The 27,986-nt window shown below is 36.1% G+C and overlaps 6 protein-coding genes and 1 pseudogene across 9 annotated transcripts; 6 read left to right on the forward strand and 1 right to left on the reverse strand.

Moving 5' to 3' along the window:
- The first annotated feature begins 67 nt into the window (after positions 1-67).
- On the forward strand, positions 68-2,554 carry LOC7481693 (uncharacterized). The gene is made up of 10 exons (XM_002313552.4): positions 68-276; positions 395-453; positions 541-581; positions 680-711; positions 847-875; positions 1,382-1,418; positions 1,683-1,739; positions 1,975-2,051; positions 2,145-2,218; positions 2,301-2,554. The coding sequence occupies exons 1-10, from the start codon at positions 193-195 to the stop codon at positions 2,318-2,320; spliced, it is 510 nt and encodes a 169-aa protein (XP_002313588.1). The 5' UTR covers positions 68-192; the 3' UTR covers positions 2,321-2,554.
- Positions 2,555-4,489: 1,935 nt separating this feature from the next.
- LOC7474902 (G2/mitotic-specific cyclin-2) lies at positions 4,490-7,885 on the reverse strand. Its single transcript, XM_024608463.2, has 11 exons — positions 7,839-7,885; positions 7,667-7,731; positions 7,442-7,577; positions 7,218-7,263; positions 7,003-7,116; positions 6,789-6,908; positions 5,914-6,003; positions 5,382-5,603; positions 5,198-5,296; positions 4,923-5,101; positions 4,490-4,836 (listed from the first exon to the last, which is right to left on the reverse strand). Exons 1-11 carry the CDS (start codon positions 7,868-7,870, stop codon positions 4,698-4,700), a joined length of 1,242 nt encoding a protein of 413 aa, XP_024464231.1. The 5' UTR covers positions 7,871-7,885; the 3' UTR covers positions 4,490-4,697.
- A 2,226-nt stretch (positions 7,886-10,111) lies between these two features.
- Positions 10,112-14,597, forward strand: LOC7474901 (U-box domain-containing protein 15). 3 transcript variants are annotated; one of them, XM_024608043.2, is made up of 5 exons: positions 10,112-10,876; positions 10,995-11,111; positions 11,926-12,351; positions 12,518-13,550; positions 14,286-14,597. In XM_024608043.2, the coding sequence occupies exons 1-5, from the start codon at positions 10,541-10,543 to the stop codon at positions 14,351-14,353; spliced, it is 1,980 nt and encodes a 659-aa protein (XP_024463811.2). In that variant the 5' UTR covers positions 10,112-10,540; the 3' UTR covers positions 14,354-14,597. The 3 variants fall into 3 exon arrangements, with proteins under 3 accessions (XP_024463811.2, XP_024463813.2, XP_002313587.4); XM_024608045.2 differs by having other exon boundaries at positions 14,289-14,597; XM_002313551.4 differs by lacking the exon at positions 14,286-14,597 and having other exon boundaries at positions 10,113-10,876; positions 12,518-13,844.
- A 900-nt stretch (positions 14,598-15,497) lies between these two features.
- LOC18102222 (ubiquitin domain-containing protein DSK2a) lies at positions 15,498-19,141 on the forward strand. Its single transcript, XM_006379307.3, has 8 exons — positions 15,498-16,031; positions 16,448-17,239; positions 17,542-17,753; positions 17,837-17,950; positions 18,140-18,195; positions 18,363-18,391; positions 18,525-18,614; positions 18,703-19,141. The coding sequence occupies exons 1-8, from the start codon at positions 15,782-15,784 to the stop codon at positions 18,849-18,851; spliced, it is 1,692 nt and encodes a 563-aa protein (XP_006379369.2). The 5' UTR covers positions 15,498-15,781; the 3' UTR covers positions 18,852-19,141.
- A 1,281-nt stretch (positions 19,142-20,422) lies between these two features.
- Positions 20,423-23,353, forward strand: LOC7474899 (uncharacterized). Of its 2 annotated transcripts, none has more exons than XM_002313550.4 (4): positions 20,423-20,576; positions 21,531-22,185; positions 22,282-22,365; positions 23,017-23,353. In XM_002313550.4, the coding sequence occupies exons 2-4, from the start codon at positions 21,531-21,533 to the stop codon at positions 23,112-23,114; spliced, it is 837 nt and encodes a 278-aa protein (XP_002313586.1). In that variant the 5' UTR covers positions 20,423-20,576; the 3' UTR covers positions 23,115-23,353. The 2 variants fall into 2 exon arrangements, with proteins under 2 accessions (XP_002313586.1, XP_024464208.1); XM_024608440.2 differs by having other exon boundaries at positions 22,282-22,424; positions 23,017-23,150.
- A 413-nt stretch (positions 23,354-23,766) lies between these two features.
- LOC7474898 (zinc finger protein ZAT3) lies at positions 23,767-25,370 on the forward strand. Its single transcript, XM_024608002.2, has one exon. It carries the CDS (start codon positions 24,139-24,141, stop codon positions 25,093-25,095), a length of 957 nt encoding a protein of 318 aa, XP_024463770.1. The 5' UTR covers positions 23,767-24,138; the 3' UTR covers positions 25,096-25,370.
- A 541-nt stretch (positions 25,371-25,911) lies between these two features.
- On the forward strand, positions 25,912-26,972 carry LOC112328681 (protein NLP2-like; annotated as a pseudogene).
- The last annotated feature ends 1,014 nt before the right edge of the window (positions 26,973-27,986 follow it).

Below are 27,986 nucleotides of genomic sequence, written 5' to 3' on the forward strand. Positions count from 1 at the left end.
CTTTTATCTCAAAATAACAATAAAATAAAATAAAACCATGATATTAGTGACTTATCTAAGAAGAGTCTTTCGATTTCAAATGAAGTTGTGATTCTGGTAATATCTTAGGGACGATATTGAGGTTTGCCCAAAACTGTTTAAGTTAAGGAAAAATTCAAGGAATAGCCCTTCCAGTTGCAGTCAGCTACGAAAATGGAGAACACGAGTATGCTAAGAGAATGGTTCGAGCGAGTTGACTCTGAGAAAACTGGAAACATCACTGCAATTCAGCTCAAGGTCATTCTCCTTCTCCCTCTGTCTTCTGTTTCTCTTCTTCTTCTTTTTTGTAGCTTAAAAAGGCTAAACTCTTTGATCAACTTAATTAATTAACCATCTTATTATTAATGATAATCAGAGTGCCCTTGCTGTTGGTAATCTTGAATTCCCTCTCTCTGTTGTCCAGCAAATGATCAGGTAACCCACTTCTCAACACTCTTCTTTAATCTCTCTTTTAATACAAATCAATTGATTTAACGAAGTTCTTCAATTTTTGTGTTGTAGGATGTATGATTTTGATAGGAATGGAACTATGAGTTTTGATGGTGAATTTCACTTTTTTGGCTTCAAGTTTTAGAATTTTGAATTGCGTTTTGTTTATTTTTTCCTGATTTGTCAAATGTCTTTCTTTTTCTAAATGCAGAATTTGTTGGGCTTAATAAGTTCCTTTTAAAGGTTTGTGCTTTCATCATGAATTGTCCATTTCAAGAAGTAAAAGGCTATATTTTTGTGCGTTATGTTCTTAACTAGCTAATTATGAAATACTTTTGTGATGTCTGTATTTGAGTTTTGCACTCGTGTTCTTTGCAGGTTCAACAAGCTTTCTCGGATCTCGAGAGGTAAATATTAGTGGCTTTTCTGCTAGAAAGTAGACTTTGATTGTTCTGTCTCCTGCCTTTTAAACTGTTTTCATGGTTTGATGTAGTCTAGCCATATAAAAGCATTCAAATAGGAATAGATAAGATAGTTATCTTTGTTTCCACATTAATGATGAATGTTAGCTTTGGTAGAGGCTGAAATGAAATGTGATTATGATTTGGTTAGTTGGTTCTGTAGTCATTTTAGTATGGTTAGTCATTGGTTCTGGTATTTGGTTGGTGTGAGGGCATCGTTTAGCAATAAAATCTTCTGGATTCATGGACTGTTTCCAGCTTTGAGTTTGTTTGGCTTTACAAAATCTGAGCTTTTGAAATTTTGTGTTTGAGTCAATGCTAATATCTGCAATGATGAGCAAGTGCTTGAACTCTACACTTTTTTCCTGTCTCTCTTTTCCTAAATTGGAAAAGGTTGGATTTGCTTGTGTAAAAATAAGTAACTGGTCTTTGCTTCTATCTTATTGTTACAGGGGCCTTGGATATCTTGTTCCTGATGATGTCTACAAGGTAGTTTTTTGAAGAATGTTATTTAGCTGCGACTGAATAAATATACTTTTAAATGCTGCCCATGATTCTTGGCACAATATGTCCTATGGAAAATAAATTCCTACATTTATTATATAGTTTACCTAATCATAATCTCCGTGCTTCTGTTTATATTGTTCTTGTTTCACGAGATATGCTTGAAATAGAGTACATGGGTTTCTTCAGTTTCTATTCTCCTCTTCGTTTCTTAATTATCTGGTTTCTCATGACTCAAACTTGTTGCAGGGATTGGTGAAGATTGGTTTCTCATTGGACTCTCCTTCTTTTTACACAGTTTGTGAGGTAAAGGCCCTTTCACTCCTATATTATGGGTGAGATCATAAAATTCTGTCACAGATATTATATGCAACCTTCATTCTTTAAAGATCTGGCTTGATGTTATGTAGCATGCTTGTATACGGAATTGTATATTTAATTTACTTGTGTTTGATAACCCTATCAGTGGGGAACGTATTCCTGCCATTCTCTTGATCTTGTTACAAGTGCTGAAATGTGAAATCTGCCCATTGTTGCTCAGAGCTTTGACCAAAAGAAGAATGGAAAAATTCGTCTAGATGACTTCATATGTCTCTGCATCTTTGTACAGTCTGCTCGGTGTGTGTCCCCTTGATCATTTATGATGCATTCTTTAGATCGAATAGTCTACATTAAGCTCTTACAGATAATTTATCATTTCTTTTACTGCAGGAATCTTTTTAATTCATTTGATACTACAAAGCAAGGCAGAGTTACTCTTGATTTCAATCAGTTGGTGTACTGTAGTAAGTAAAAACCAATTCAATATCAACATAAACTACTTGATATCATGGTGCAATTTGTTAAGGTTATTTCTCTGTCGTGCAGCTGCAAATTGTAGAATATGAAATCACCAGCAGTGCTCAAAACTTCCATGCCCGTTCATACTTCCAAGTTAATAATGATTGATGAGCAGGACTGCATGTTCTTCAACAATGTAAAAAATTGTGGTCTTAGGTACTAAAATTTTCTTCCCTGGTGTTTATTTTTGGGACGAGGCCATTGTCAGTTTTATTCTTATGTATGATAATAGTTGAAAGTACATATGTTGATAATGTGATTGGTTGGAAGTTTTTTTAAAAGGGATGAATTACAACATAGCTCCTTCAGATTAGCATGATATTGATGAATTACAACATAGCTCCTTCAGATTAGCATGATATTCACTAACATCCTTAATTTGAAAACCAAAGACCTCAGAAATCTTATTCTTGAAAATGATGAAAGAAGTGTCTAAAATTAAGGTTGTGTTTAGTTAGTGTCTAAAAAAAAAGGACTTAAACGTGTTTGATTGGAGGAGCAGAGGTAGGAATATAAAATAAATTTGTCTTTAAAATAATTTTGCAATGGATTTCAAAACAAAAAGTAAAGAGAGACACGTTGTTTTTATTTCAACTGTATTTATATTTTCAATCACGAGACAATAACTCAATGCAGTGCTTTGTACATTCTTCAACAAGTCTTCGCCTACAACTTGTATATAAATGGAAATTAGTTTCGTTTTATCAGCACTATAAAATATGAAAATAACGTTGCCATAATAGCTATTTCATTGTCAGCTTTGAGCAGGAGCCATGCAAAATTAGAGTCCAATAACTGAAACATGTGAGAAGATGCTCTCCAGAATCCAAACTCCAACTGGACTTGTGTTTTTTAAGCTCTTTGTTACCCGTGGCATGATTGGCTTCTACAGAAGAGCCAATTGTGTGGACTGTGGGTAGTGCCCTTTTTTACCGTTCTTTCTTTCTACAGAAGAGCCAATATTTTTCGTTCAAATATATGTTATTGAAATCATGCAATGGGGATATCTAAGAAAATGTATCAGCAAAGGATTATAGTTCTGCTAGAAATTTAAAGTTTGTTTGTGATCAATGGTATCTTGAGAGTTTTTGAGAGTATGATCTTGTTTTATTTCTTAATTTTCACGAACCTGGTTGTAGTTAATGACAATATTAGTCATTTGTAAAGACATGTGCATAAAAAGATGAGTGAGCATCAGTGTAGGGATGGATTTAAATGAAAAACTGATAACGTTAAGAAATCCACAAGGATATACTCGTCATTAGACAACAACAGCTTGAAGTAGGAACATGAGCAGCAAAAAAATACACTCTTTAGTCTTATCCCTCGTTTTTTACAAAAAGTGATTTCAAACTTTTCAATATTTATTTGTTATTAAAAAAATTGATAAAAAATATTCTTCATTTTCAGAAAAATTATTTGGAGTAGAAAACATTTTTTAAAAATTATAAAAGATTTAAAAATATCATATTATTTAATGATTATATCAAATTTGATTTTCAAACTTTTAATTGTTATATATATATATATATATATATATATATATATATATATATATATATTGTTTTTTCAATTTCATCCCTTAAAATTTGATTTTTATATTAACTTTGATCCTTATTTTTATAATTGTTATTTGTTTTTCTCTTATTATTTTTTAATTGAAATTTTTTATCTATCAAATTTGATCTTTATTCTTTTAATTATTACTTATTTTATTTGAAATAATTAATGAAAAGGTTATTATTATTTTAATTTCTTCATCTTTTAATTTTTTTATTTATTAGATTTGATCTCTATTATTTTAATTATTATTTATTTTATTTGAGATAATTTATGAAATTATGTTTTTTTTTAATTTCATTCTCATTCAACTTTTTAATTTGTAAGATTTATTTTTTATTATTTTAATAAACTTAAAAAAAATAAATTATTAATAAATTATTTTCCAATTTATTTTTCATGATATAACCAAACAAATAGGTCTTAGGTTTGTCTAATGTTAATTTTTCCGGTTCTAAAATAATATAAATTTATTTTATGTCGAGACAGAAGAGAGAAATGGGAACAAAAATAACTTATATTCTCGTGTCTTTTAAATTTTAAAGGGATATTTATTTTATATTTTATTTTTATCGCTACGACTAAATATGTTTTTGTCGACCGTGGAAAAATTATATTAGCTATCTTTTATGTAGTTATAAACAGAGCTGTACTAGTTAAAATGAACAGTGCAACTTTTCACCCCACAGCTGCTGCAGCAAATGTTGATTGATCTTATTACAAAGAAATAACCAAATTTTTCTACCATTCAAACCCACAACTTGCGAAGTAGAGGTACGACATTGGACCGGTAATATACAAATGTATGTATGAACGCAGAGACTCGAGTTGTTTCTCAGTTGCAAGCAGAAAGAACATAGGCGTTCAGAGCCCTAAGAGAAATAGGGCTGGTTCAGCTTTTGCTGCATAACCAAACTTGGATGTGCTGTACTTCCTATGAACTCCAGTGAGTTTCCCATATCCAGCTTTCTGATGGAAACTAACCATCATTCTTGAGCATTCCCTATCGGCATGTAAGAGCAATTCATCAGTATGAGAATTAGTTTGGTTACAAAGTTGAGGTAGTAATCAGTGATGCAAAATACTCACAAAAGCTGATCTTCTGTGTAGCTGGTGTGCCACTCGCTGGTTTTAGACCACTGCTTAAACTGGTACAGACTACACTGAGCAGTGTAAATCGCTGCAGCAGCTAGTAAAGATGGGGGGAACCTAAGCATCTCGTACTCAACTAGGCACACCTCAATTATGAAGAAGGAGAGAAGCTCAAGCTGTTCATTACACATCAATAATTTTAAAGGTGAATTTGTTTTTCCCCAAGAACTTCTAATTCGATAAAAACCATCACCAGTGAGTGAGTGATTTACCTTCTTGTCAGATAGAGCTGCCTTGAGGAATCTCTTCATGAACATATAAGGGGTTGGCACAGACATGTTGAATTGTAAAGTGTTCACCATTAGTTTCTCCTACAAGCAACATTAAAAATAGTTAAAAAAAAATGCCACTGATGGAAAGGGAGAAGGAAAGTAATGACTACGAAGGAAAAAATACCATATCGAGGACTTCTATCCTTGTGTAAGCGTTGTCTGATATCAGCACAAAATCTTCCACGAGTGGGACTGAGACCTCCTCATACTTGCATGCTAATAGCATTGCTGTCACACCAACCAGTTGAAGTTTCTTTCTGACCACTGTGCAACGCTCCAAGAATCGGTCAATAAGATTGATGGCTAAGAACAATGTCTCGTCCATAAGCTCAAATTTGTAGTGGACCTATTGAACAACCAGACTTCTTTCATTAGATAGAGGATGACAAGGTTTGAAAACCAAAAATTAGAGATGGACTAGAGCTGTTTCTATTTGATGTAGCATTTGGTTCTATTCCAGGCAATTGACCTATTCTACAAATGGATCTCAATCTCTAGTAAGATGGTGAATTGTCATTAAGGATACTGGTTAAACATATGGGCAATTGTTTCAATTTCCATGGAAAATTCTGTCCACGGAAGTGCTGTTAAACGAATCAAAAAGTGAATTCCAACATTTTCCTTCAAAGAAACAACACAAGGTCAGAGGAGTATACCTTAATAAGCCAGTCGATAAGGATGGCCCTCATCTTCTCGTTGATGTCAGATTGACGATCCATGTAAGTTGGAGAGACACAGCCAGAGCTCTGCATAAATGAATAATATTCAATAAACAAGATTGATCCATGTCCCACAGAAGATTGCTGCATCCAATGAGCTACTTGTTTTGGAGGAAATTCATGCCGAAAGGATACTTAGCCTTTTGGAAATCAAGTGGTATCACAATAGAATTTTAATTAAAATTTCATCTTTTTTTCTCAAGAACCCACATCTTTCAAAAATTCAAGAAAAAACAAATAAGCCTTAGATGCATTTGTTAAGAAACAAAGTAAAACCAATACAGAATGAATCATCAATTACATATTTCTAGCGTGGATATCAATCATAACTAATCAATCAGATGTTACTTTCCACGGTTAGAAAGAACCCTTGTTGAATAAATCAACAAATGGATTAGACTCATAGCATATCTAATCAAAGTCATTTGGAACATATGCAAACCTCACTAGTAAATTGACTGGTACTTTCAGTAGCTAATTCAAGCTTAATGCTGCTTTGGATCCAGATAAAAGAAAAACCTTTTACTTCATTTGGAACATATGCAAAGGATCATCCAACACACATGAGTTTCGTAAAAGTAAATCCTATGAGTTGAAAGGTTTTTCTTTTTCTGTGTATTGTCTTCATACAATTATGCCCATCACACATTGAGGATAATATATCCCATCTTTTATTGCTGATACAATCAACTCTAGTGACAGTTTTTAGATTGATGGCATTTTTACTCAACATTGAGACTAACAAGGTAGTCTCAATGTACAAAAGCTGCGAACAAGTTTAAGGAATGAATTCCTAATGCAGACTGGATTACCTCAGATTTCTTGTAGTAGGCATATATGTCATCTATATACTCAACAACTGCCAATGTATCTTTCAAATCGCCACAGTCAATATCCACAATTGAGTCCTCTGCATCCTCCATTTCAACCTCCTACGAAAATTCAACGGAGTTAGTGATAGTTTCCTTTAGCCCACGCACACTGAAAAATCTTATTTAAATGTTTAGGCTTGATAAAAAGAAATACCATCCTATCAATTTCATCTAGCATAGCCTCTGTGTGCTTCACAAACATCGGTATCGCAGCATCATCATACTCTTCCACTTCTATTACTGAACAGTCTTTAGATTTCCTAGTCTCCTGATATCATGATCAATCCCAACAGTTCAAGTCAATTTCATGTTTTCACCGAAACATCAATTCAGTTTGCTTAAAAAATAATTAAAACTCTATAAATTTACTTCATAGCATTGTTGCTTGTTGCTGACCATTTCTGCTGCCATCTCCCTAAACAAAAAAGTTAAGTGAATTACTTGCAACTTTGGAAAGCATAACAAATACTGAGTTCTTTTCACATATTTTTTGTTTCCTATGTATAATACAACTCAGATAAACAGGTGTAATAACATAGTTGTTTTAATTAAGGAAATAAATCCAATCAAAATGAAGTTGATATAGGAGTTACTCTGAGCTATCTCTCTTGTTGACCACACATGGGAAGTGAGCAGCCCCAACAATGTTCTGATTGATGCTGGCTAATGCCCTCCTTTGATTCAGCCCCATGTCCTTCACAAACTTCGAACCCCCCAGTCTTGGTCCTTCTACAAGACCAAGAAAGATTGATCTAAATAAATAAATACTTCAACTGAAAAGCTGCAAGAAAGACAAGGAAGCAATATTGCCAAGTTACCTTGAAGGTTTAAAGGTACAAAGAGACCAGGATTGTTCTCATTTGATCGACCCATCTTCAAGAAACTGGAATGAACAATAAAAGAAAAATCCCTTTAAAGATCATAGAAAATCAAAACACATTCATGATCCACCATGTAGCAAAGAAAACCAAAGATTTTATGATACTAAACTTCAAGAAGCAAAAAGAAACCCAGTTCAGCATTGGATCAAACCGAGTCAAAAGGCATGGATTTAATCTTATTCACCTTTAATTCCAATCTCCAAGCAAGAACAAGAAAGAAAAACTCTCTCTCTCTCTCTCTGAGCTCCGGGGTGTAGAAGAAGAAAAAGGAAAGGGTTTTGAAAATAACGGCTAGTTAGTAGTGACCGTTGGATTATAATAAGATGAAAAGTTACGTTGGTCTGGCAACGGTTAAAATAAGGAGTGTTTGGGCCATAATTGGAGCGGGCAGTTTTTAAGCATTAAAAAAAAGCCCAGGTCCGCTCCTATTTCGTGGAAGGAAGCTTCCCAACTCCCAAGGAAGTAGTGACCGTTGGATTATAACAATTATTATTAAATAATACAAATGTATTTTATATCAAACAATTTGGATTTATTCTATGAAGATTTCTTGATAGAAAATATTAAGTTTCCTGAAAAACAAGACAGTGTTGTTTTCTTTCTTATAAAAAAGTAGAATTCAGGTGGAATTCATGAATGAGAAAGACATGGATGGACTGGAGATTTAATTAAGAGTGTTCATAACTTAAGAGACAAAAATATAAACTGGAGAATTAACTTATTGAGCTGGCACTCACTCATCAAGAGTAGTCTACTCCACCCCCTCCTGAATCTGATGACAGTTAAACAGGACTTCCAACATTATTTGCCTAGTACTGCAGGAGCTTCCAACATTATTGTTGTTGGATTAGTGTTCCTTACGATGGTTCCAAATTGCCTTAAATTAGATAATCAACAAAGTTGCCACCCGATCCTTCCGATGTTCCCACACTGCACATCGGTCCACCTTTTCTCATTTTCTTTCTTTCTTTCTTTACTTTACTAGCCATCCTGCACCCTGCATTCAACCAAGTTTATTTTTGCTACATTGTAAGCAAAATTGGATAATTTATATATGCAGTCCATTTGGGTTTTTTTTATTTTTTATTTTTAACCAAGTGATGCAGTAATAGTATCTTTATATATGTATATTTTTAACCAAGTGATGCAGTAATAGTATCTTTATATATATATATATATATATATATTTAACCAAGTGATGCAGTAATAGTATCTTTATATATATATATATATATATATATATTTAACCAAGTGATGCAGTAATAGTATCTTTATATATATATATATATATATATATATATTTATAATTTAATTATCAAGATATGATTTGCATCATTGGAATTAAAATATGCATGTTTTTCAGTACCGACATAGTTAGCGACTGTGTGTTCTAGAACTCGTGTAACGGGGATGGTATTTGCACCCTTTTTACGATATTTTTCACCTTCAAATCCACTTTCCTTGAAAATCATACAAAAAGCGATTGATAAAAGGGACCCATCCGGGAAAACAAATAATAATAATAATAAAAAAAAAAAACAAAGTGGGGAGCGATCCTTGGATCCACACGACATCAGATAAGTCGCACGTGAAAACGCGTCTCCTTGTCTTAAAACCGCGTCACTTCCTCAATTTCCCTTCCATTTTATTCGCAATTTGTATTATTTTAAATGTAAACTTCATAAATTATATATCTTCACAATAACTCGTATGTATGTATACTTTTATTTTATAATTCTCTGCAAACCTAAGAGACACGTCTGTGTATGTTAATCCCATTCTCACAAGATTTATTTCTTAATTATTATTCATCTTTATTGTTAAATATTTTCTTAAAATATAAATTATATATTAACACAACATATTTATTATTTAGAGAATAATTAAGTTATTTCAAATATTGGTACAATAAAATATCACAATGAAATGAATCCTTATATCTTTTCTGGTGATGCTATAATTACTTAATTATTTCTTACTATAATTTATTAATTGTTCTTTGTTCATGTGTTAGAAAAGCACGTGATCAGTTCCTATGTCATTCTAAATGGATGCAATGTAACATAAAAAAAAAATTCAAACAAACCATCCTATAATTAATAGCTGAATTAAATAAGAAAAAACAAATAGAGAATCAATAAATAAAAAAACCCCATTTATTTCGGGTGGTCTATGTAAAAAAAAAAACTCACTCCAGATCCAGGTGGATCTTGTGCGAGGCTTGAGCGGGTTAATCTTAGATTTAAGAAGGTTAAAAAGATATAATTTTAATTTATTTTTAAAATAAATAATCTTTTTATTATATTTGAATTAAATTATAAATCAATTTAAATCATATGAATATGAATTAGATCATGGTTTAACCTACCAGACCGGCTGGGTTAAATAACCTTGCCAAAGGGCCGCCGAAAAAATCAAAGCCTGTAATGTAGGCTCTCTCGTGCATGTAACTCACAGTAACATTAACAGGCCATACAGATTGGATATAGACATAGCACATGAACATACACGCGTATATCTTCCAAGATTTAACTGTATCTTTGCAAATTTCCAAAGCATTAATCCTTGTTTCAAGCTTCCTAGCTAGCTGCTTCTGTTTCTTACATTCTTTTCTTGAGGAATCTATGCATCTGTTTTTGGTTCCAGCCATGTGTTGATCGACATATTTGTATTTTTTTTCCGGATCAATCCGTGTTTATTATACTAATGTTAGTGTGTTTTTCAGTAACTGGGTTGATTGATTTAAGATTTATTTAGAAAGTTTAGGATCCCCTTTAGGACATTAAGCTTAGCTTGAGTGGCTAGTGAGAAATGGAGAGGCAGAGAGTGGTGGAAAGAGGAGAGAAGGCAGGCGTGTCAAGTTCATCCAATGGTGGAGGTGAAGTTGATGTTGTGGTGGAAATGATGGATGTGATTGAGGCCGTTGGATTGTATGTGGGGTACAGGAGGACACAAAGAAAGGAGTGCTTGAACTTGGCGAGGAGATTGAAGCTACTACTTCCTCTTTTGGAGGAGATAAAGGAGATTGGTAATTATAAATTGGTTTCTAGTGAGGGTTTGAAAACTAGTTTGGATAATTTAAAGAAGGCCCTTTTGGGTGCTAAGAAGTTGTTGAAGAAATGTAGCTGTGGAAGCAAGATTTATCTGGTCAGTGTTCATTTTTGTCTTTTGAATTCTTGTCTCTCTCTTGGTTTTTCCTAGTGGATTTGTGTTTCTTGTTGTGGGTGATCAAGAAGTGTTTATCGATTATGTTTAACTCAATTAGGCAATGGAGAGTGAAGCAGTGATGAGTAGCTTTCATGCTGTATATGAAAAATTAAATCAGGCTTTGGATGATTTGCCCTATGATGAGCTAGGGATCTCAGTTGAAGTTAAAGAGCAAGTAAGTCTCCTCCTCCTCCTCCTTGTCTTTTATTTCCCTTTTGCCTTGGTGTTTCTTGAGGATTCTGGAGTAATTAGTTAAGTCCCCATTTGGTTAGGGCTACAGTTCAGAGAAAGATTTGGCAGAATATGGTTATGGTTTCTTTTTTCACAGTGCTAAATCTTGTCACATACTTCAAATTTTGTGATTGAATCAGAAATGGGAAGTTAGGAATGCTCAAAATTTAGTTCTCCCATCTGTCATTTCATTTTTGATGTCAAAAAGGGAAAGGAAGGGTACATATTTATGGAGCACTGGCCTTTTGGCACATATTCGATTGTGAAAAAATCGTTGTAAATCGAGCTTTGGCACCGAGTTATGCAGAGTAATATTGCATGAGTCTAGTAGCCTCCTTCGACAGAAGATGGGGTGAACAACCGATTTTGCTCGGATCTTCTAAAGGAGTCATGATGATTTACTACCAGATTGATTTTAACGATGTCCTTGCATAGGCATGCCATGTTGCTTATGTAAAATATCATGTAGTCTCATGTCCATTTCGCAATCGTGGGTTTCTGACAGCTGCTAACGGTTCTGTTTCAATGCATTATCAGAAGTTGTAGGGTGAATTGTCTATTATGTTGCCAAACGTTATAACCGCTTTCATCTTTCACGTAACAATGCAGATGTTGTGATTCAAGGAGTAGAAACTTTTCGTAGAAAATTGGACTATGTTATTGATAATTGGGAAATACATTTTGAGCTCTTAGTTGAAATTCCAATTGAATCATATCTCCAGTTTTACATGTGTGATTGTGCTATTGATATGATTCAGGTTGAGCTAACACGGATGCAACTTAAAAGAGCAAAGAAGCGGTCCGACACCCAGGATATAGAACTGGCAATGGATTTGATGGTTGTATTTTCTAAAAAGGATGACCGAAATGCAGATAGTGCAATCCTAGAGAGACTGGCCATCAAGTTAGAGCTGCATGCTATTCCAGACTTGAAAGCAGAAGAAATAGCAGTCAGGAAACTAGTTAAAGAGAGAGGGGTTCAGAACGCTGAAAGCATGCAGCAAATTAATGACCTTTTGGGAAAATTCAAACAGATTGCTGGGGTTGATGAAACCATTGTTCTTGATGGCCCTTTTTCTTCGAAAAGCCTTCAGAGGTGTCGGTCTTTGCTTATCCCTCATGAATTCCTATGTCCAATTACTCTGGAGATCATGGTGGATCCTGTCATTGTGGCAACTGGACAGGTAATCTCACATTAAACGACTAAAATCCTTTTGATCAGACATGTCACAGTTGAATAAACAAGTTTTTTAAGAAAGTTTTAATGTTACAGAAACTGAGGTAGAAATTTTAAATATCCCAGTTATTATTCTATGGAAGCTGAACCAGATTTTTCTTTTGTTTTAAAAGACTTATGAAAGAGAGAGCATACAGAAGTGGCTAAATTCTAATCATCGAACCTGCCCGAAGACTGGTCAAACTTTGGGTCATTTGTCTCTAGCATCGAATTTTGCACTCAGGAATCTTATACAGGAATGGTGTGAGAAAAATAACTATGAACTACCCAAGAAGGATGCTTGTTTAGGCTCTGATGGCGTTTCTGCTGAGCTTAAAGAGGAAATCTCTTCCTTGGTTCAAAATCTGTCCTCCTGTGAGTTTGAAGTGCGACGAGAGGCCATCAAGAAGATCCGAATGCTTGCAAAGGAGAATCCAGACAACAGAATTTTGATTGCCAACTATGGAGGGATTCCTCCGTTGGTTCAGCTCTTGTCCTATCAAGATCCCAACATTCAAGAACACACTGTAACAGCTCTTTTGAACTTGTCAATTGATGAAACAAACAAAAAACTTGTAGCCAGAGAGGGAGCCATTCCTGCTATAGTTAAAATTTTGCAGCATGGAACAAATGAAGCTAGAGAAAACTCTGCTGCGGCTTTGTTTAGCTTGTCAATGCTTGATGAGAACAAAGTTCTAATTGGAGCTTCGAATGGAATCCGTCCCTTGGTACACCTTTTGCAGAATGGGACTATACGAGGTAAAAAGGATGCTGCAACTGCACTCTTCAACTTGTCTTTGAACCAAACCAACAAGTCCAGGGCCATTAAAGCAGGTATCATACCAGCATTGCTCCATTTGCTCGAGGAGAAAAACCTTGGCATGATCGATGAAGCCCTCTCCATATTTTTACTCCTTGCATCACATCCTGAAGGGAGAAATGAAATCGGCAAACTATCTTTCATCAAAACCCTTGTTGAAATCATAAGAAACGGGACTCCCAAGAACAAGGAATGCGCCCTATCGGTCCTTCTCCAGCTGGGGTTGCACAATTCATCCATCATCTTAGCAGCACTTCAGTATGGAGTGTATGAACATTTGGTAGAGCTTACAAAAAGTGGAACCAACAGGGCTCAAAGGAAAGCAAATTCTATATTACAGCATATGAGTAAGTACGGACACATTCCATGAAATTCTTGCACCAAATTAACAGATTGATCATATCTAGCTTCCTATAGAGAGATGCCTGCTTGTGTGTATGAGGGTATATAGCACAACCTTTTCCTGTGTGTCCAGCACTCAATATGGTTTTTTTGTTTTGCACCATTATTTAGGACTGTGTATGTACTGTGAATACACCAGCGTAAGAAATTCTTACAATACAATTCTGGTGATGATAGAAATGTTTATAAAAGGCTGCCAAAAGCAAATAAATGGCTGACCATCTAGTAATTTTAACCAAGCTTTTTTATCAGACAAATGAGAGACAACTCATTTGGTACTTGTTTGTTGATTCAGTTGATGTCTGGCTAATCCATAAATTAATTATATAACCCGTGCTACTCTGTAACTAGGATTCTAGGTTAATCTTTAACGTAAGATAAAAAAAAAATGCTGATATTATGGATACATGCATACCCATGTCTGTCAAAATATTTAGAACAGACTATAAAATCTCAAAATCCTAATACAGAAAGGAATTCATATTCCTGCTTTAATAGGGCTAAACTCTGCCGGCTGTGTACTCTCTTCTCTGTATATTTGCATATATAACTGGTCTCGTATATTATTGTTCTCCAAAGAAATCTCTCTGTCCCCCTCCCTCCCTCATTAATCCCTATAAAGAATTCGGCATTCCATAGTTACCTCTTCTTTTTGGTGATAAATTATCATTCATTCGTAGAAGACGGCTACATGCAAGCTAGAAGAAGGTTACTCCTCAAAAGAAGCTACCAGGCTAATGGTTCTTAATCAAGAAGAAGCTCTGAGAGCTGTCGCAGACAACGTTACTCCTCAAGTTCCATGGCTATAATGGTTCCTGATCAAGAAGAAGACTGTAAAGAATTACACTCCTTTGATCTTCTTCTTATTGAAGCTTCCAACCCTCATTCAAATTTGGATACTTCAAATATAGTATGAGACCAAATCTATTTTGTGAGTACTGTTCTTTTACATGTAAGAAATCGCACATCAAATTTATTATCAGATCCGTAAATCATAGTAGAAAAAAGAAAGAAAAAAGGATGCCATCTGCTATATGATTATGATCAAACTATCGATTGATTGAATTGATCAAACTGAAACGAAGATGACAGATCAAAAGGTTTATACATGACAGAATTAGGAGTAGAGGGATTGCTTTGGTTAAATTTATTGTAAGGATGGATTGATATGGTCAAAATCATAGAGTGAATATTGATTTGATTTTTGAGTTATCCCAGTAATCATTATCTAGATGGATATTTTACGCGACTATTTGTTGTTCATCATATCGGAAAAAAAGAAGAAGTAAACTTCTAACAAAGTTTCGATTGAATCATTATTTAGACCCGATTAGTTACAAGTCCAAATAAAAACCAAACTATATTTATAAACCCCCGGCCATGATGTCATGATTCAAGTTAAGAATTTAACATCATAAACTTCTTCTGGTCATTAAAAATTTTATGGTTGTTAATTTTAGAGTTTGTAGGATTAATCGAGGTACGCGCAAGTTGACTCGAACATCTATATTAATTAAAAAAAAATTAAAAATTTAACATATTAATCTAAATTGATTTGAATTATTATTTAAAAATTTGTGTTTTTAAAAAATTAGAATTGCATTGTTGATTATATAAATTTTAACATGGTTAATCAGATTATAAATTTATCGAATTAGCTTTAATCTGATTTAAAAGGTGTTTGTTTGGAGTTGTGGTTGGTTTATTTTGGTAAGATCTACATAAAAATTATGTATTTCTTGCTTTTATAAAATATGATTTATGCTTTAAAAAAGTTGTGTTAAAAAAAAAAACAACCCCACATCCAAATTAAAAATACATTTAAATAAAGCAAATATGTATGTGTATATACCTACATACTACAAGAGTACAAGTATAAAAAACAGTAAACTTCCTGCAAAAGAAAAGAACATTCTACATTTATTATATATAAAAAAACCCCATAAAAACTCGAAACCCTCGATCGCCCTATCTCTCTCTCTGCCCTTCCCAATTTACTTTGATTTCAATTACTTTGATTTCAATTACTCTGATTTCCAATTCCTCTTTGATTTCTCTTACTTCGATCTCACATTTACACAGAAACGGAATCGCACTCTTTTTTTTTGTTAAAAGAAAATTAATTGATTGATTGTGGGGTTAGGGTTTTTGATTGATTATTCTGTATAATAATAATATGGGAGCTGCTGGCGATTCGAGCGAGTCAAAAGTGATTAATGAACAGCAAGGGCAGGGAGAGGAGGGTGCTGTGGTGATTAATATTCGGTGCTCTAATGGTACAAAATTTACTGTGAGGACGAGCTTGGAATCAACGGTTGGGGTTTTCAAATCTCTCTTGGCTCAAAATTGTGATGTCCCACCTGATCAGCAGAGGTTGATTTATAAAGGTCGGATTTTGAAGGATGACCTGGCCCTTCATAGCTATGGTGAGTTCATTTCTTTCTTGTATTATCGTTTTTTTTTGTTTTATATATTTTTGAGTGAGAAATGGGACTCTTAGCAATTGTTGGGTCTGATAATGAATGGGCAAGAATTTTGAAAAGAAAAAGGTAGGATTTTTCGCCCTTGTGTGGTTGATTTACATTAAAAGGGGAAATAAAAGAAAAATGCGGCAGTGCTTCTATCTGTTTAATGGCTAGATGATGATGATAAGAGCCTCCTATTGATTGATTTTCTTGATTAGAAAATTAAAGATTTGGGTATTTTTATTTTCTGACTGATAATTTTTCTATGATGAATTGAAAAATGATGTAGTTATTAAAGTAGTGAACATCCTAATGCAATTGCTTCTCCATATCCTAGGGTTGACGATTGAATTGTTTGTTCTCTACTTTTGCTGAAGGTCTGCAAGCTGATCACACCATTCATATGGTTCGTGGTTTTTCCCCTGCTCCATCAGCTCCTGCTCATGCTCCTGCTCCTGTCGCTGCTGCTAACCCTGAAAATCCTGATACTACAACAGGGGTTACACGGGGTGTTGGTTCCAATGAAGGTAGGGCCTTTGGACTTGGGGGTGCTGGTATTGGGGCATCTTTGTTCCCTGGACTTGGCTCGCTAGGTGGCAGCAGCCCATCTGCTCTATTTGGAGATGGGCTTCCTGAATTGGAACAAGTACAACAACGGCTGACTCAGAATCCCGACATGATGAGGGAAATAATGAATACACCTGCTATGCAGAGCCTGATGAATAACCCTGAGTTAATACGGTCCATGATGATGAGCAATCCTCAGATGCGTGAGATTATGGACCGAAACCCTGAGCTTGCACATGTTCTTAATGATCCAAGCATTCTTAGACAGACATTAGAATCTGCTAGAAACCCTGAGCTCATGCGTGAGATGATGCGACACACTGACAGGGCTATGAGTAATATTGAATCAACTCCTGAAGGATTTAACATGCTCCGGAGAATGTATGAAAATGTTCAAGAACCATTTTTAAATGCCACAACAATGGGTGGAAATGCTGGCAATGATTTGGGTTCAAATCCATTTGCAACCCTATTGGGGAACCAAGGTGGGACTCAAGTCAGGGACGCTTCAAACAACCCTTCAGCCACTGGTTCTGAAACAACCACAGGGCTTGCTGCTCCTAATACAAACCCTCTGCCCAACCCTTGGAACAATGCTGCTGGTGAGCTTCACACCTCTTTGCTTCAGGAAAATCATTTAGATATCTTTTTTTTGCTCGAAAGCCATATTCTGAGATCCAATTCAGGAAGTTCTAACAGAGAAATGATAATCATATGTAGATGCCTGTGAAACTTTTAGGTTGAGAAACATAGTTCCTTGTCTCGAGGAATTCTTGCTCTTGCACATTTATTTAGTTGATCTTGAATATCTTGAATTGCACTTTGCTGGAAGAAACTCTTGTAAAGTTACTGTTTTTAAATGATAATTGAATTATTCTTGATGTTTAAAATGGTGAATTACTAGGAGGAACCCAGACAAACTCTACTGCGAGGCCAAATCCTGCTGGGAGGGCATCAGGTCTTGGTGGTTTGGGTCTGGGAGGGCTTGGTCTCCCAGGAATGGACAATTTGTTCAATAGCATGCCTGATTCGAATCAAATGACTCAATTGTTGCAAAATCCAGCTGTATCACAGATGATGCAAAGCCTACTCTCCAATCCTGAATATATGAACCAGGTACTATTGTTATCGAAAGGGTTTTAGCTTATATGATATTCATTGTATGGGTTCAGTTTTGACAATTTGCTTTTGAATTTTAGATGCTCAACTTTAATCCCCAACTACGTGGCATGGTTGATTCAAATCCTCAGTTGAGAGAGATGATGCAAAATCCTGAGCTTCTTCGCCAATTAACTTCTCCTGAAACAATGCAGGTATGCTACTTTGAACAGTCCAAACATGGAATAAAAACCTCTCTCTCCCTCTCTCTCTCTCTCTCTATATATATATATATATATATATATATGTATGTATGTATGTATGTATGTATATGCGATAGTTGCTGCATTAGGTTAAATTTGTTTTCTACCTTTGACCCTTTGTTACTTCTCTATTTGCAACAGCAAATGCTAGCTTTACAACAGTCCCTTCTTCCGCAGCTCCGACAGCAGGCTACTCAGTAAGCGAGGACATTTGTTTTTGGTTATTTCCCATGGCTGAAATCTTAGTTGCCTATAATTATATTAGTGTTGAGATCATTAAAGGACCTGTAATTTATGCTTCCATTGCGCGACAAAATCAGATCTCTATTTAGTCATTGCTTATCCTGTATTTGCTCACTTTCAGGGAATCAGCACAGCCTGGCGCCCCTACAGGTACCCAAGGAAGCAAGAAATCTAGTGAATGCATTTAGAATTTTCTTAAGCATTTCATGAGCGCTTCTATGACCTTGGCAGATTTGTCTGTTTCCCCTATTAAGATTATGCTAAAGTTTTCTTGAATTAACAGGAACACCTAATAATGCTGGGCTGGACATGTTGATGAACATGTTTGGTGGTCTTGGAGCAGGCAGCTTATTAGTACCTAACCAACCCGATGGTTAGTTTCTTTCCACCTTTTTTCTCTTTATGTAATATTACCTCATGGCAATTACTCAACGTCACTGAAATTTTTGTTGCTTTTGTAGTACCCCCAGAAGAACTTTATGCAACTCAACTATCACAACTACAAGAAATGGGTTTCTTTGATACCCAAGAGAATATCAGGGCATTGCGGGCTACAGCTGGAAATGTACACGCTGCAGTAGAGCGACTTCTGGGGAATCTTGGCCAATGAGTTGTTTTTGAAAGCAAAACCTTGGAAATGAAAGAAGGGATCTTTCTGAGCAAGGGTTCGTGTTTTTCCATGTTTAAGTCTCTGAAAATGTCTATAGCAGAATTGCCGCTGCTAGGACACAAAAGTAGAAAAAACATAAAAAAAATGTACAAATTGGTATTCTTTCATATGGCAACTGCATTTGATCCTCCTTTTCTTCTCTTCCCTCTTCTTCAGTTTCTTCGAAACCTCCTTTCTCTATGTAGAAAATTTTATTAATGATCGACAGTGGATGTATTTTACAGCTCAAATTACTTGGTAGCTCTATGATCTTTTTCATTTGGCCATTAAGAGTACCATTGTTGGATTAAACTGTGAGATGATCTTTTTCCTCCAATTTTTTAGATTTTGTTGATGTTTACCGTTTCTCTTTTGTCAAGCCATGCCATAACTTGCTTGCTTTGAAAGCTTTGTCGGTAAGTTAAGTGCATTCTAGAGCTGTGCCTTCGTAGATTCCATGAGGTGGCCAGTCTGGTGTATGCCTAGCTTCCTCATGTTTAACTTGTGGTAAAAAATGTTGATGTACAAGCTTAAACCCGTGGCCGTGGGCTTGCGCAAAGCTGAATGCTTTGTGGCCTAAGTTTATCAGATATCCAAACTTCAGAAGCTTTGAAACGGGTAGGACCTGTGACAAGGTCTAGAGAAAAGTGGAAACCTATATTTTCTTGAAAGGAGGGATAGCTGGGAACATTTCAAAGCGAAATACGTCATCAAGGTTTTGTGCTGGCAATAATACTCTCTGCTATGCGGCTGGTGGAACGTTAACACTTGAACATTGAACTTGAACGGGTGCGGGCCATACCAGGAAATTAAGAGCAGCCAGGGTTGGCATTCCCTCAAGAGTCAACTGTAAAACTCACCACGGAAAACAGAGGAGTGTTATCAAATACTCATCCAATAGGGAGTATTATCGTATATGATTACCATGGAAGCAGAAGCAATTTGAGGCACCCTACTGGATTCTCCATTTCAGCAAGCCTAGGCTTCATGGAAGGCTCATCCTAACACATGCACTAGTTTGGTGGTGGTTTTGCAGTTCTAATTCCTCAATTAAGATTAACTTCAGTCACCTTAAGATTCAAGAATCAAGACTCATGACATAAAAATTCAGTTGCTAAAACAGAGTCTAATAAAAAAGGCCAATGCTCCTTCACCTCACTAGCTCTAATCTTGATTTTTCAATCCTCATTATTCTATATTCCTTTATTGTTAAATATCAAAATATATCTAATATCAAATGCCACAAGTCTCAATTTACACTTCTTCAAGGGAAAAAAAAAATCATGTGAATGTGTCTTACATTGGAAATGTGTACAAATCATTGACAAGTCCCCATAATAAACAGATTAATCAATAAAAAGAATAGAAAAACAACTTTATAGCACAAATTAATCATCTTTTAGTTGTTTTTCGGTCCCACTAAAAGGCTCTTAAGAGGAAGTGCTGGACCAAATTCTAAAAATTGAAGTAACTTCGGGGTACTTTATGGAAAAAAAAGAGAGCTCAAAGTTGGGACAAAACATAAATAGCCAAACCTACTGTGGTTAAAATGAGATACTAAAAAGTTAGAGAGCTAAATAATAAATCTCTTAACTATTTTTTTAGAGCCAAAGCTTCTTTGGCTTTTGAAACCCCTCTCTTTCTGTCTTCCACTCGCTTTCTCACACTGCGTTTCGATGAGCTAAGGTAATAATGCCTTCCCCTCTCTGTTTGAATTCCAAATTTTCTCTAACCCCTTTTCTCCTTAGTATATTACTCTTAATCTCTCATTTATTTGCTTTCTGTGAAGTTTTTTTGTTTTTGGAGATTAATGGTGAAATTTTAAGCAAAATGGATCAATTTTTGTAACTACGTGTAGACTAGGTTGTTATTGTAAATTTTGCATTTTTATTTGATGGGTGTTGTTTCTCCAGGTGATAAACAGAACCCATGTTTCAAAATTGCTGTATTTAATATTCTGGGTTTCTGTTTTTTTGGCCACTTCTGCTTAATTTATCTTCAATGTTGCTCAAAGATTAAGGTTTTATGTAAGATGTATAGGAATTATTGAGTTTATTTTGTTATTACCTGTGGGATTCTCTTGATTTGGTTGTTGGTATTGTTGTTGCTGTAATGTTAAGTTATTTTGAGCTCAGCTTTTGCTGATTATGCTTAATAAATGCCCTAAATGTGTAATGTGGTTGTTAAGTAGTTGAAATTTCAAGGTGATAAATGTATATAGTTTACTCTAGATAATGAAGAAGGATATGTCAATTTCTTTTTTTCTTTTGAGTTTACATGATTTGTTAGGATTTACTTGTGAATCTAATGCAAAAGGAAAATGCTGCCTTATGGCTTTGTTGATAGTAAGTATATTGGATGAGTGTTCAGGAAATGGTCATTCAATCAAGAATTAAAAAAGAAAAAGAACTTGTATTTGTTGGATCTGCTTTCTTGGGTTCGATGTTCATTGACTTAGTGTTAAGAAATCTGAAGCTTCTATCCTTTATTCAACTTGCATGGGTGATTATACTAAACACAATGAATTCTTTCATTGTGTTTGGCTTGTATCATTTATTAGTTTTAGTTTCCAAAGGTTTCTGATCATTAGACTTCTTGTATAGTTAAGTTCTGAATCTCTCACGTTTTTCTTTACTTCAGATGGTTCAACAAACGATAGATTCAAAATTTAGTGAGTATGGGCTCAGCAATACTGATACTAACTTGTCCACACACGATAAGCAATTCCCACTTGTTTTAAAGAAGACAGCATTAAGAGATGTGCAGAATGAAAATAGAATTCCCAAATCTGTTGGAAATTCTCCATTATCAAAAGACAGAGGACAGACCATGAACAGCTTTAAGGTTTCTGGAGCCAAGAGACCATCGTCTGAGGGCCTGATGAACCCTCCGGTTCTCCGATATGAATCTTCATCTAGTGGTGCTCCAAATTCTCATCTTGTTTATGTCCGCAGGAAATCTGAAGCAGAAACAGGCAAGCTTGGTCATCATGAGGAGACTGTTCAACCAAAACCCTCCCAGATAAAGGAGCCAACAGTCTCTTCCTTACAAGCATTGGCACCTATGCCTGTGGCTTCCCCAATAAGTTCATCTGGAAAACCTTCAGTTCCTCTTCCTCTTGGACAGTCTAGCATAAGGTTTGCACCAGCAGAATCTAGTTGTCATCCTGTTGGTTCCACTGCCCCTTCATCTAATCCAATGGCAGAGAAAAATATGCATTGGGAAGAGCGGTATTGTCAATTGCAGATATTATTGAAGAAATTGGATGAATCTGATCAAGAGGAATATGCCCAGAGTAAGTCTTGGAGTTTCAAATTGAGATAATGTATTTAACCACTGCTAAGCATTGATTTCCTTTCTCTCTCAATGTTTTTTTTTTCCCCTGCTGCAGAGCTTCGGTCAGTTTCCTCAATTGAGCTTAGCAGACACGCAATTGAGTTGGAAAAGAGATCAATTCAACTTTCACTGGAGGAAGGTAACGTGAATTTCCGTTCTTTGTGCCTTTCGTTTTCCTTCGAATGTGTGTATGGTAAGGTAAGGTCAAACACAACCCTCATAAACTGTAATATGGATATGATTAGGGGAGTCTGCATGTTTGAGGTGGGCTTAATGTGCACCACATGTAAATGAATGTGGCCTGCATAGGCATTGTATTGCATGAGTTGCACAATGAGATTTGAAATGGACAGCAAAATATCTCTAATTTTGAAGACCATTAATAATTTACCACTTGAACTCGTCGCCGGATTGCCAACTATATCTTCTCTATAGTTTCATTATGCTTTTGTGACTGTCAACTTTTACACTTAATTCCATAATTTACCACAGTTATGCTATTGTAGGATTGTGTGCTTTGCTTTAGTTTCGAGCAAGTTTTCTGCAAATCGTCATATTATATTTGTCAGCCATGTCTTCTTCACGGTAACTGCACAAGTTGTAACAGGTGGTGCCATTACCTATTCTGAGGTCCATGACTGTTTCAATTCTACTTTTTCTCGGTACCATTAAAATAGGCATTTGTTGCTACTATGATGTCTGTTCATGCTTGATAAATTCTAGTCCCTTTCACTATTTTGAGATTATTGGAGGCTAATACATCACTCTAATTCATTCCCAATTTTTACAGCAAAGGAGTTGCAACGTGTTACGATATTAAATGTCTTGGGGAAATCGTTGAAGAATTTTAAAGCACCCTCAACTCATCAAAGCCAGTCAGAGAAATAAGAGGATGTTGGAATACCTTACTGTGTTATATACTCTTTGACTAAAGAAGGGTGAAAAAAGACCCGTCTGCACTTATTTTGACTCTACTGCAGTGGCTGTCGACATTTGCTGTAATATTGCTCTGGCAGCATCAGCCGTACATTAATCTCTAGCTCCAAAATCTATTGACAGTACTGAATTCTAACCGTGTTGTAATATAATGTTTAGTAATGTTCATCTTAATTGTTTGTTTTTGTTTTTCCCTGCCTTCCAATTCCAGTCCCAGCAATGTTCTATTCACAAGTATCTAAACATATGGGAATTCATATCCTTTTGCAGAAGTTAATCGCTAAATTACTTCTGTCGAATTATTGTGTTAATCTGTTAATGGCTAATTATTCCACCTTACTTTGTAAACCCATGTGGTCAAATGTTGGGGAGATCTGTACTGGGGGGGTTCGTATATGAGCTTGCAGGTGCGAATGTTTAAAAGACATCATTTTAATTCGAAAATCTAAACTACGTGATATTCCCCATTTATATGTCAAAAACTCGGCAAATATTATTAGAGAATTAATGCTGGCTTAAGTTTTTAAATTGAAATTATTTTTAATATTCAATATTATATTTTTAATAATTAAAGTGGGTTCAACTTGCGAAGCATCACCCACATTTTCCCACCTAAATCACCAATAATTAGCCTCAATTGGAGACAGACACTATTTTTCCAAGAGTAAATTACTGGTATTCTAGTGTTAAATTAATTAGCAGAAAATCCTTTTTATGGCCATAATCTCAACGTGAGAGATTAGTGTGGGTTAGGCAGTTTGATTAGTGCTAACAAAGAGTCACCATGTTTCAAGCACCTTGTGGATAACTACAACAAACAAAACACATAGAAACCGCCACTTCCTCACATTCTATTAACTGCCAATAACTGCCATTACATCTACATAAGCAACCTCTTCTCCGGTCGTTACATTTTTTTTCTTTCTTTCTTCTTCTTTCTCGTTCAATCTCCATAACCTTTACTTCTCAAACAGTGATGACAAGCCATAATACTGATCCCGACCCTGATTTCTGCCTTCCATCATCTTCTTCAATCCCTACCACATACCACCATCAAAACCCACGTAAAAAAAGGACTAGGCTGATCAAGATTGAACCAAGTTTGCTTCCTTCTAGTACAATATCTAGGCCAAAATATTACAATAAACCTGACCCTTCTGCACCAAAGATCACAAGACCTTGTAGTGAGTGTGGCAAGAAGTTTTGGTCATGGAAAGCACTCTTTGGTCACATGAGATGTCACCCTGAAAGACAATGGCGTGGCATTAATCCACCTCCCAATTATCGTAGGCCCGTTTCGCCTATTGATCAGCCAGTAAGTATTGCTAATCCTACTAACTGGGAAGACATGATGACTGCAGAGGATCATGAGGTGGCTTCTTGTTTGTTAATGTTGGCTGATAGTGATGGTGCAGCAATGTTGGAGGGTAATGATTTTGGCGGTGGGGTTGGTGCTAGTAGTTCTCATCAAGTTCAAGATCATGATCTAGTGAATTGTACTCGTTTCGAGTGTTCAAGTTGCAGGAAGGTTTTTGGGTCACACCAGGCACTAGGGGGTCACAGGGCAAGCCATAAGAATGTGAAGGGTTGTTTTGCATTAACAAGGAGTGATGGTTGTGAGGTTGTTGAGGATCATGGTGGGAGTGGTGATGTGAAGGAGAACGTGGAAGATAACAGCAAGGCATTGTTGGTGTTAGGGCACAAGTGCAGTATTTGCTTGAGGATGTTTCCCAGTGGACAGGCACTTGGTGGACACATGAGGTGCCATTGGGAGAAAGGCGAAGAGAACTCATCATCCATGAATCAAGGACTTCATTTCCTTACAGCAAAGGAAGGTTGTGGGTTGGACCTCAATTTGCCTGCTCCAATGGAAGATGAATCATCCTCTTCTTATTCATCAGGTCTCACTTTGGACTTGAGATTGTGCCTCTGAAGGAAGTCTGGGCTCTTTCCTTTTAAGGGTTCTTTCACTAAAAATTTGTTATGTAACTGACATGTAACCTTAGCTTAATTAGGATATACTAGTAATCTGTGTATCATTGATTCTGCTGCCCCAAATTTGGGAGGCGTTATATGTATGCACTTACAAGTATGCAAAAACTCTTCACTACTGCTTATCAATAGTATTTTTCGGAGTTCAATCCATAATTTTTGAGAACACAAATGAATATTTATTTAACCACAAGGACTGATCATTGAAACACTGACGAACCATGTTCCCCTCCCTCCCTCCCGCCCTCCCGCCCTCCCTCAGGTAGCTCCTCTCCTTGAAGTTTCATGTTCTTTTCCACTCGGCGACGTCCATTTCAATCTTTCAAGTTTTTAAAACCCCTGGATTTTTGGCTAGAAGCCCCTCTCCTTGGGAGCCAGTCTCCGTAAGCATATAATGTGTCGTTAGTGTCTCGTCAACTGGATGGGATATTCATTCTTAGGGCCTTGAAGTGGAAGAAGCCCCGGCTGACTAAGCCAATGAAGAGAGAATCAGGCAACGTACTGAAATGGGATGTGAAAGGTGAAAGCCTTACCCTCCACACTCTTTTAGAAAGCTAGCGCCATCTATCTGTCAGCAAAGCCCCCCTTTTTTTAATAGTAATATAAAATCAGACATGAAGGGGAATCCAATCTTTTTTACAAATGGCAACTCATTTCCTGATAAAATATGTGAGTTTCTTTAGAGGTTAGTTATTAGGTCATGCTTGAGAAAACAAAGACACCAGACTGACCATATATCGTCGTATTGATTCCGATGATGAGCAGCAACATATACAAGTGGTCAGGTTAGTTGTTGATCAGCAGTACTGTACAGTTTAACACCTGGTATGTGGCAACTGGATTTGTGGACAGCCCAATATTTGTTAATTGCCTGAACATTTAGCGTAAAAGTGATAGATATGAAGAAGAGTGCACGAAACCCATTTAGCGTTAATTGCCTGAGGTTCATATATAAGAAATTTATTTCTCATAGTCTCTCTGAATGACTACCTATAACGTGAAGAGCAAACCCACTTATCTGCGCTAGCTTCTAAGGATCTCTACGGACACCAAAAAGTGTATATCAGAAGGATAAAACACGAGGATCGCGACGAAATTGATAAATGAAAGTATCATAACAAAGCTGCAGTGCTTTTATAAGCTATTCCTAGGCCAAGGATTAGTGGGGAGAGCATTCAAAATACAAAAACAATGTTTTGAGATGTATAAAACTGCTTTCAGCAAAGACAAATTATCATCCAGCTCACCATGCTATGATATTTGGTTAGCGTGCTGCCATAGTGATTCCCCTCCAAAGCATTTATACGTACCGAATTTGTGTTGGAGTTATTCTCTCCAAAGGATTGCCAAGACATTGAAGAACAAAACAAAATGTAGGAGATATTTCCCATTGCTATACAACAGGCTTGCTGGAGCTTAAAAATTGTCATGGACAAGGAGCTCAAGGAAGAACCGAACTGGAGAATCATAGCTGCTTCTGATGGAAGACTTAATACAGGAGAAAATCAGAGTTTTGCATCATCTTCTCCACAAGATGAATCATCTTGGATTTCACATATGGCGGGGGCCCAAAAAAAGGGGGGAAAAGTGGCTGTCACATGGAACTGTGCACAAGAACCTAAAGAAGAGTTCAAGGTGATAACTGATTAGGATGACTCTCAGGTGGAATTAGACCATAAGCAACTACTTTCAGAGTTGGGTCAACTTCAAAAATATTCTAGACCCAAAAGAAATATTGAGGGTCATGGAGTTTCTTCCGTTTTTTGGTAGACGCCGCTCATTAGGCAGAGGAAAAGGTAAGAAGAGAGACCAAGAAAGAGATGCAGAAAATCATCTTGCAATGTAGAGAGCCTTAAAGATGCTGCTGAAAGTATTGGTGGTAAGCAAATCGCTTATTACAACTGAGGTTACTTGTAATAATAGGTATAATGAAATCACACATTTCATTATACCTATTATTACAAGTAACCTCTAGCAATTCAATGAAAGATGTAACCATTCGAAACCTTAAAAACTGTTTCATTTGTTTCATCTACGTTGCTGTCATCAGTTATCAGACCCTGCTGTGTGTGTGTGTGTTAGGATTAAGCTATACAGACAACAAGGTGCTTACACTGTTTGCTCTAATTGCAGTTTTCCCTACCCTACATCTCTAAAAAGGATACGCAGGCAACACGGTATCACACAATGGCCTTCTCGAAAGATCAAGAAGGCTGACCACTCCTTAAGAAAACTCCAAAAGATGATTGACTCGGCCCAAGGTATTAAGGGTTCCATTCAGATTGAATCTTTCTATTCAGCCTTCCCTGAACTAAGTGAGAATGCGTGAGACTCCGAGAAGTGAAAGAGGGCTTTTACTCCAAAATTTTCATTTCAATCTCCTTCATCATCATTCAAGATGATTGACAATTTAAAGCATTCAAACTCTCCACCTAAGACTAGCAGTTCTGGCAGTAAGTGCTCTTGTTCAAGTACCTGCTGTTCTGCTCAAGCAAACCAGCGCATGCCACTAGCAACCTGCCAGGATCGAGCAATGGAAATGCTTTAACAGTAGAAAACTCAAATTTGGTGTTATAAAAACTTGCAGAATCAGAATTATGTGCCTTGAATCAAAAGGTTATATCCCAGATTCACAAAACAGTGCGTGAGCTCCAAAGTCAGCTAGAACCTGCACAATTTGGCCAGAGTTTGCGAGAGGAAGGTGTCTTCAGAAGTCAGCCATTTTCGGAGAAGAAAAGGTCCTGCTAGGCTTGAAACCAAACTGGGATTTCAGGGACTTGCAACAAGAAATTGGCAAGCGTTTCAAGATAGATGATTTTCAATGGCACTGAT

The sequence above is a fragment of the Populus trichocarpa genome, chromosome 9, assembly GCF_000002775.5.
Source record: "Populus trichocarpa isolate Nisqually-1 chromosome 9, P.trichocarpa_v4.1, whole genome shotgun sequence".
In the NCBI taxonomy this organism is placed as follows: Eukaryota; Viridiplantae; Streptophyta; class Magnoliopsida; order Malpighiales; family Salicaceae; genus Populus; species Populus trichocarpa.

Excerpts from the sequence above, each read along its gene's own strand:
- LOC7474901 (XM_024608043.2), top strand. The coding sequence starts at position 10,541 with ATGGAGAGGCAGAGAGTGGTGGAAAGAGGAGAGAAGGCAGGCGTGTCA. Across the intron at positions 10,877-10,994 it reads GTGGAAGCAAGATTTATCTG|GCAATGGAGAGTGAAGCAGT; the intron begins GTCAGTGTTCAT and ends TAACTCAATTAG. Across the intron at positions 12,352-12,517 it reads TCATTGTGGCAACTGGACAG|ACTTATGAAAGAGAGAGCAT; the intron begins GTAATCTCACAT and ends TTGTTTTAAAAG.
- LOC7481693 (XM_002313552.4), top strand. The coding sequence starts at position 193 with ATGGAGAACACGAGTATGCTAAGAGAATGGTTCGAGCGAGTTGACTCT. Across the intron at positions 277-394 it reads TCACTGCAATTCAGCTCAAG|AGTGCCCTTGCTGTTGGTAA; the intron begins GTCATTCTCCTT and ends AATGATAATCAG. Across the intron at positions 2,052-2,144 it reads ATCTTTGTACAGTCTGCTCG|GAATCTTTTTAATTCATTTG; the intron begins GTGTGTGTCCCC and ends CTTTTACTGCAG.
- LOC7474899 (XM_002313550.4), top strand. The coding sequence starts at position 21,531 with ATGGTTCAACAAACGATAGATTCAAAATTTAGTGAGTATGGGCTCAGC. Across the intron at positions 22,186-22,281 it reads TCAAGAGGAATATGCCCAGA|AGCTTCGGTCAGTTTCCTCA; the intron begins GTAAGTCTTGGA and ends CCCCTGCTGCAG. Across the intron at positions 22,366-23,016 it reads TCAACTTTCACTGGAGGAAG|CAAAGGAGTTGCAACGTGTT; the intron begins GTAACGTGAATT and ends CAATTTTTACAG.
- LOC18102222 (XM_006379307.3), top strand. The coding sequence starts at position 15,782 with ATGGGAGCTGCTGGCGATTCGAGCGAGTCAAAAGTGATTAATGAACAG. Across the intron at positions 18,196-18,362 it reads CTCCGACAGCAGGCTACTCA|GGAATCAGCACAGCCTGGCG; the intron begins GTAAGCGAGGAC and ends GCTCACTTTCAG. Across the intron at positions 18,392-18,524 it reads ACAGCCTGGCGCCCCTACAG|GAACACCTAATAATGCTGGG; the intron begins GTACCCAAGGAA and ends TTGAATTAACAG.
- LOC7474898 (XM_024608002.2), top strand. The coding sequence starts at position 24,139 with ATGACAAGCCATAATACTGATCCCGACCCTGATTTCTGCCTTCCATCA.
- LOC7474902 (XM_024608463.2), bottom strand. The coding sequence starts at position 7,870 with ATGCTGAACTGGGTTTCTTTTTGCTTCTTGAA. Across the intron at positions 7,264-7,441 it reads AACAAGAGAGATAGCTCAGA|GGAGATGGCAGCAGAAATGG; the intron begins GTAACTCCTATA and ends TTTTTTGTTTAG. Across the intron at positions 5,102-5,197 it reads CAGCTCTATCTGACAAGAAG|CTTGAGCTTCTCTCCTTCTT; the intron begins GTAAATCACTCA and ends TGTAATGAACAG.